The 7810-nt window shown below is 37.7% G+C and overlaps 1 protein-coding gene across 2 annotated transcripts in view; it reads left to right on the top strand.

Annotated features, from left to right (window-relative positions):
• Nucleotides 1-2626: 2626 nt before the first annotated feature.
• Nucleotides 2627-7810, top strand: part of sema3fa (sema domain, immunoglobulin domain (Ig), short basic domain, secreted, (semaphorin) 3Fa) — a 55631-nt gene continuing 50447 nt past the window's right edge. For both annotated transcript variants that reach the window (XM_077198138.1, XM_077198136.1), the window contains exons 1-2: nt 2627-3158; nt 3963-4132. In XM_077198138.1, the coding sequence (XP_077054253.1) occupies nt 4003-4132 (130 nt within the window). In that variant the 5' untranslated portion in view covers nt 2627-3158; nt 3963-4002. The remainder of the gene's footprint in view (nt 3159-3962; nt 4133-7810) is intronic.

The raw sequence follows: 7810 nt of genomic DNA, 5'->3' as shown, positions 1-7810 counted from the left end.
TATAGATAATGGAATATTATATGAACTTGAGTGGTCAGTTTTGAATACTGAGCAAATATTTTGGGTTTGGGTTGATTAAATTAAAACTTTACAGAACAGACCACACATAAATCACACTTAATCCACTCATCCGGTGTGTATCGCCATGTCCTTTCTAACTTACAAAATAGATTGGAATATACCCACACACATGAGCCTGTGCTTTGACTGACTGCTCATGCAGAGATAATGAGATGCTTTACTGAGCTACGGGTAATTGCCTTGGCTTGGTGTGTGAAACTCAAGGCCATTCCGTGTCTCTGTGTCATTGTCGTCCTGGATCACACCTGTTATCTGTCTGCTTGAGCCGACTGCAACCAGACACTTATACTTCACACACTCTCACTTCAGTACTCTGCTTAATCATTTCTGTTTAATTCTGTCATATTCAAGGATATTGTTGTGTGCTACATTTGGTCATCACTGCTGAGGCTTTTAAAATCCAGTCATTTTGGCTATCGAGACTTCAGACTTTCTGTCTGTTTCCTTTAGTGCACAAACACACGCTTGCACAGAATGACATGCTTCGCTAGAAGACAGTCAGGTGTTGAAAGGCTGTGCTTCTTCCCTAGCCTCAACAGACAGACAGAGAGAGAGCTTGCCCACACATTCCAGTTTCAAAAAGAAATCTTGCAGAGATTCACCAGTTATCACAAAAAGAAAACTATATGACTGATATGAAATTTTTGGCTTTTTCCTTCTTCTTATTTTGCATATCAAAACATTGCATGGAATATTGCATTTAATCTAATAAAGGTAATGACAATTTTTTTGGAGACCGGATCAAGTGTAACCAGAATAAGTGCTGTAAATAGCATAGTTATAGAGACAAATGTTGATTTTAAAAAACTATGCCACTCAAAACACCTATACAGACAGACTGCATAAAAATTGGTATATTGGGTTAGATCATTGCAACACTGACTGTCCTTTCACTATAAATCACACAGACAGACAGACAGACAGACAGACAGACAGACAGACAGACAGACAGACAGACAGAGGCTTTCCACTTAATGATTTTCACACTTCGCAAGTCATTTTCCTGTCCTTAAACACAACCCTCACAGAAAACTTTCTGCATTTCTAAATGTGAAGAATTTACACACACACACACACACACACACACACACACACACACACACACACACACACACACACACACACACACACACACACACACACACACACACACACACACACACACACACACACACACACACACACACACACACACACACACACACACACACACACACACAAAACACAGCAAAACCATAAAAGAAATTAAATAAATGTAATTCACAAATCCGTCAGTGAGCATTCTTAATTAAAGGTTTGTGTATTGTGGTTTGGATGTATGTTTTGCAATTCAGCCATTTATTTGATGAATAGCCCTTACTGGCAATACAAGCCCTTTCTGTGGTCAATGGCTGTTTTGCGCAAACTTGGTGCAACATCAGGTTGCGCTTTTTTTGCACAAATACTGGGACACAAGCATGCAAGTCCACATTGCACTATGACCCCATGGTTATACCGTGCCTGTGAAACTGCACAGATTAACAAATTTACAACAATCATCATTCTGCACTGCCATTTTTACATAAGTCTCAATAAATCTAATAATCCTTACGTGTTCTGCAATAACATGCCATTTTCACTCTACTTCTGTCTCCTAGGGCAGATTTCATACTTTGTGGAATTTATTCTATAATGATATGAAATCAAATTGTGAAACATTGCATTTACTGATTCTCAGCAAAACCGAGAAAGCTATCGTGGATTGAGCCCTCGACTCTTTCACAGTACTGAATAGCAACAAACACATCTGTTTGTTGTCATGCACTGTAAAATGTTCTTGATCCATGAGGTTATAAACAAAACGCTTAAAATGTTATATTTTATATTCTGCAACAGAAGACTTATGATTTATATTTTAGTAAAAGGTATGAACATCAATGTTTCTTTCAATCAAAGGAACCGTGTAATGTACATTAACATGGCAGCATAGTGCATCCACCAATTGACCAGTTGTACAATTCAAAAACTGCAATTCAACCACGAGGAACATTTTTCTCTGTAGCACTTACATTTTAAAATACTTATCTGGCTCAGAGTTTTCTTTCATTTGTTTTAGTTTTCAGTTTTGTGAATGGCTGACGGCTTCTCAGCTTGTGTGGCCTGATGGGATAGCAAAGTATCCACTGGTTGCAGACTTCAAGATCTTTCATGAATTCTCATTTGACTTAGGCCTTTTGCTTTTTGCATGCTATATAGTACAGGCATATACAGGGCCCATATGCTCCATGCTGGATGTGAAACAATCTTCTTTTGTAATTTAGTTTGTTTCTCCATCAGGATTGACTAAAAATATATATTTTTTTTATCATCATACAATAGCAGAAAAGGTGGGTTTTCTATAAGAGGTGCGTTCTTAAGTTTTTAATAAATATAGATATTATTAGACTAATTATATAGCCTACACATTGCTTCCTTTCTTTTCAGAAAAATGGAATGAAATTGTTGTCTTTTATCTCCAAATAACTGTACTACTGTTTTAAACGCTTGTAGCGCGTGGGCGTTGCCCAGGGTGATAGAGAAAGCGCGACGCGAGCGCACGCCAGAGTCGTTTGCATGTTTACGTGTGATTTAGTGAAGATAAGCGTAGCACCCCCATTCCTAACATGTCTCATGATTTTGTTTTGGTTTCGCCGCATGTATTTGCATTGCCTAATTGCGTTCAAAACATAAATGGGTGTTACTTTTAAGGTAAGTCTCCGCCCAGGGGGAGTAGCAGCGCTCCATCCACCTGCCCGGCTACTTCAGCAGCAGACAGTCTGTGGACCTGAAGCGCGCGCTGCTGCTGGTGCTGCGTGGACAAACATACACGAGACGGGTTTAAAAACTCCGGTCGGGTGGGGATACTTGCACTTCATTTGAACTGACACGGAATCAGTATCATAAATTAGTTTAAAGGAGCAACTACTTTGTGGACACGTGTATGCAGTTACTTTTGACTGGACGCATTGTTTTTTGTTTCTGTACGTTTTCTTTGCGCTGGATTGTAAATGGTTTTTACAGTTGGACACACAGGGTCGTTTTTGACGGACGTTTTGTAGGTGAGTTCTGCGTTCATTTCAGTTTATTTTAAGATAAACATGTATTTTATGCTTCACGTCACATACATCATAAGTAGGCTACTTGTTTTTACAAAAGATCAGCAGCACAGTTGTTATCCAAATGTTTATTTTTTATATAGGCTACATTATTTTTAAGAGGATCAGGCCATTACACGCTACTGAAATCTGATGGAAAATATTTTGAAAGGTTTATTGAGATGTTTTTCTGAAAATGGAAATGACAATGCTATTGATCGTTGAAGTTAATTTGCAAGTCATATGCTGATGGATCTATTTGATTTGTTTGGAAGGAATTAAAAAAAGCTTTTGTTGTGACAGAGATCAGCCGCTGTAAGACTGATACTTCACTGATTATTTATTTAAAGAAATTAAAAAAATAAATAAATTATTATTATTATTATTAATCTTTTACTGCTTTTTGACACAGTTTACTAAATGGTCATTATACCGTTACTACAACAATAAAAACCATAACGTGCATTATTCATATTTTAATAAGTCAATTATTACAAAGTGAAAGGTTTCCACAAAGAATTTGAAAAATATCTTACCAATTATCAGTAGACTGAATGTTAAGGAACCCGATAACCAATTGAGTAGAAACGTGTAAATATCTGGGAATAAAAATGACTCAAACTTATCTCTATTAACAATTTCCATTTGCTACCATTGAATAAGAAGACATGTACAATTGAAATCATGAATATATGAGGAACTCTTTCAGCTCATTTATATCTGTCTAATGTTGATCCTCACCCCATTCCTCCCTCCTCTCTCATGCAGGACCGAAAAAATCTCTTGTGGGTCTTTGGATAAAGTGATCATGCAGGGAGTGGGGACTTTGGTGCTGGGGACCCTTCTGGTCTCTGTGTTTTCAGCTGTCTCGGTCCACAGCAGCCCTTTGTCTTCCCTGCCACCCGCCTCCGTTCCACGAGTCTTCCTGTCCTTCAAAGGTAAGATGCATTTCTGTTGTCTTTGCTCTGACTGTCTCACACTGTTGCTCTGTGGATGCTTACAGCCCCTGCTGGAGATGGCATCCACTGCCTTCCTGTTCAAATTATTATAGAAATAAATAAATAAACAAACAACTGCAATTGATATGATATAGATTGCATGGGAAATATGCGTTATTATTTTTGTCCTCAGTGTTTCCAGGAAACCAGAGTCTCATAATGTTAACTTTCAGTGCATTTTTAATGTGCTTCTATTCTATTGCCGTATTAGGCAATAAGGTTTTTTAAATGTGCTTTGTGGGAATCTCTTCAGTCTTGTGCTGAGCAAGCTACTTCCCTTCTTGGTTACATGTCTGTTTCACCTTTCTAATTCATGGAGTTTTCACAGTCTGCTGCCTGAACTAATTTTACTTTCTGTTGCCCGTTATTGTGTTTCTTTAATTGGTTTTTCGAACACTCTTTGGGATTGAGCATGTCTACCAGAAAGGGCCTAAATTCAGAATTTGCACAACTGTATTTAACCCTTGCTGGGGGAATTGGATTTCATGTTGGGTTTGTGCACGGCTCTTGCTTGGCTAAGCAATGCAATTAGTTTTTAGTTCTGAAACAGTATTTCCCATGGGATTCCTTGAACTGTTTTTTTTTCTTTTTTCTTTTCTGAATATCCATGTTCTTGGTAGGAGCCCATTTTCCAGGACCACGCATCAATGATTTCTTATAATAGTTCAGTTTTATTGTAATTTTATGCTCAGGAATCGCAATTGAAAAGCAATATTTGCTTTTAAGCTTAAACTATATGTCTTTTCTCCAAAATGGTGTGGTTAGTTTCCCTGGACCTTTATGCCTAATCTTAGTGTACTTCTGTCAGTCAACATTGACACTGACCACTCTAGACTGCCAAAATATACACTGGAGACATACTACATGCATGCACAGGATAGGATATTCCAACTTACAATATGAGAAAAATAAGATCTATGAGTGTTCTGGAGATTATCAAACTTTAGTGCAACTAAAGATGAAATTAAAAATCTAGTCTGCTTTATGTAAGACGTTGTGGAGGACCTTTGGATGGATTATAGTTTTTATTTCTGGCTACTTCTGCTCCCCTGTCCAAAAGCTTTGACCAAACACAAGTGGATCATGTTCCTCCCCTGAACGTCTTGTGAGGACAGCTACATTTGTTTAGGACTTATACTCACTAAACATTCTGTTCTCTCCCACAAACAGCTTCAAGCTTAGTGGGATCTTGTTTTGGTTTTGTGGATGTGTCATTAGAAAATCATTATGATGGCTAACCGAAATCCAGGCTTTCGTTGTAATTGCCTGCCTCTGTGCCTGGATTCTTTGAGACACACACAAAACATCCTGTTTTATATCCCTCTCAGTTGCTTAAATTTGACTATTTGAGAAATGAGGTCATCATCTGTTCGCTGTTGTAACAGGTTTCTGCGCCATTCATGATTGCATTGAAAATGGCTTTTAAATTCCATTTAATTCTTGAAACAAACTAAACGGTGCAACTGCAATTTGAATGCAAGGAAGTAGAAATAAAATGGATTAAAGTTCAAGGAAATTAATACAATTAATTTTATCTATAAAAGCAAAGTGTTTAAAGACAAATTTGAATGTTGGCTTTGAATATGGTTGGTTTGAATGTTTAGAAAAAGCCTTGGAGTTTGAGGGGCTGTAGGTCTTAAGGTGAGATGGATGGATGGAAAGATATAGATACTATACAATAGTTAGATTGATATATTGATTGAATGGTTGATTTTCCTGTCATTCTAATTCAGATTCCAAATCTTCTACTTGTGGTTTGTTTAAAATTGAGTTTAAATGTGAACTCATGAATTAAAAGAGAATAAATTCTTCAGTTCTGAATTTTGCACAACCCTGTGTTGTAATATGTTGAATGAACACTAAAGTGTTTGATATACAGTATCATTGAATATTTAGAGAATATTTAATTCCATGCATAGAGCATGATGATTGAATTTAGCTAGAAGTCCGGTTTAAGGAAAACGGCATAAAGAAAGAAATTAATACCTTTTATGCTATCCTCCCTTGGGGGATTCAGGTATAATTCACAAGTCCGTCCCTCATACATAAACGCAAGCTTGAGCACACAGATTTACTGCGGTTCACCAATATTCACTTTCTTATTCTTATCCTCCAGTATGAGCATGTAGGGAGGGAGGGCAGGGAACTCTGCCAGACAGAGTCAGTTTTCGGCTCTGAGGGAGGACTTGGCTGCTGTTAGCAATGTCGGTGAGTTCAGAGAGCAGATACTGACTTCTTGTGCCCTTACGCATTACAGACAGTCCAGACCACAGAAACGTCCCTGGAAGCCCAATCATCTGTGAAGTCCGAGGTCTCGGGCTCTGCAGACATGACTTATTACAAGTTCAGACTCTTTTCTATGGCTCTTCTCATCTTTTCCCTGTTTTATGGGAGTAACTATGATATATTACGCTTGCCGTTCTCTTTCACATGCACACACTTCTTTTAAATCCCCTCTTTCCCATGTATCTCTGCAAGCTTGGGATTTACATGCTAAAAGGTATCCCGGAGGACTTACGAAGAGTCACATGACAGCCTAAGTTCATTTCTTTGTATAAGCGCCCTCACATAACTCCTAGTTTTTGGACATGACAGTGGATTTATGGGCATGTTTATGCATCTTATATCACTTTACAGTGGTTAGGAGAGCCCAGGGATGATTCAAGAAGGAATGCTGTGTGTGAATTGGTATTTTGTATGCGTGTTTGAAAATGGTGCCACGGGTGTTGTTTGTGCACATTGTTTTAATTTAAATTCCATTAGTAGATTCTCCAAGGGGCAGAGTGCTTATTGCTCAATTTAGACAAATGTTCTCAGACAGAAAACATTTAAAGTAAGTATCTCAAGGTGCATCAACTACAATGTGGGGTGATGGCAGTGCATAAATTATCACAATTATACAAGGCATTTAAAGTAGTGAGCTTCATTTTCCTTTGCTGTTCAAGTTAACACCTGGGTAGCGTTCTTTAAAAACACTTAAACAGTCCATCTGCAGTAGATGATAGTCTGTGCGGTTTTCTAATGGGAGACTGGAAAAGCTCCTTGTTTGAGAGCTTTAGGAGTTATCATTTAATGCAAAGTGCTAATAAACCCTATCCACCACACATAGATCCATGACCCAGAAATGTGCTTTTTTATGATGTGGATATGATGTCACACTCCAGGGCTTCTGGTCTAGTAAGTAAGTAGTAATATTAAAAAAATAGATTTTTTTCCCAAGTTAAAATATATAGCGATATCAGCACAAACTGTGGGTTACGTTCATGTTCATGTTCATGTTGACTCATCAGAGAGGTCAATCTGTGTAGTTTTATATTTTTGATCTATATAAATGACTGGATTGCTCATGACATCATCAAAAGTGAAGCCACCATGCCGCCATATTGGTATTCCCTTCTATTGAATTAATAGGAAATCCTCTGATTTTAATGAGAAAACATTACCTAATGAGTTTGTGTTTTTATAACTGAGGTCTCCCTGTACATTCTTACAAGGCAAATGTCCTAAACATTTGAATGATTATTTGTTTAAAGATGGGAATTTCCCCTACTTATTAAGTTACGTTCATCTTCGTTACAGTAGCGAATATTATCAGCTGACAGACGAGACCTCTCAGCA

The sequence above is a fragment of the Siphateles boraxobius genome, unplaced genomic scaffold (assembly GCF_051911475.1).
Source record: "Siphateles boraxobius isolate OS27281-9 unplaced genomic scaffold, OSU_SipBor_1 41, whole genome shotgun sequence".
Lineage (NCBI taxonomy): Eukaryota > Metazoa > Chordata > Actinopteri > Cypriniformes > Leuciscidae > Siphateles > Siphateles boraxobius.
Note: the sequence above shows the minus strand (reverse complement) of the source record. Positions and strands in the feature narration are given on the sequence as shown.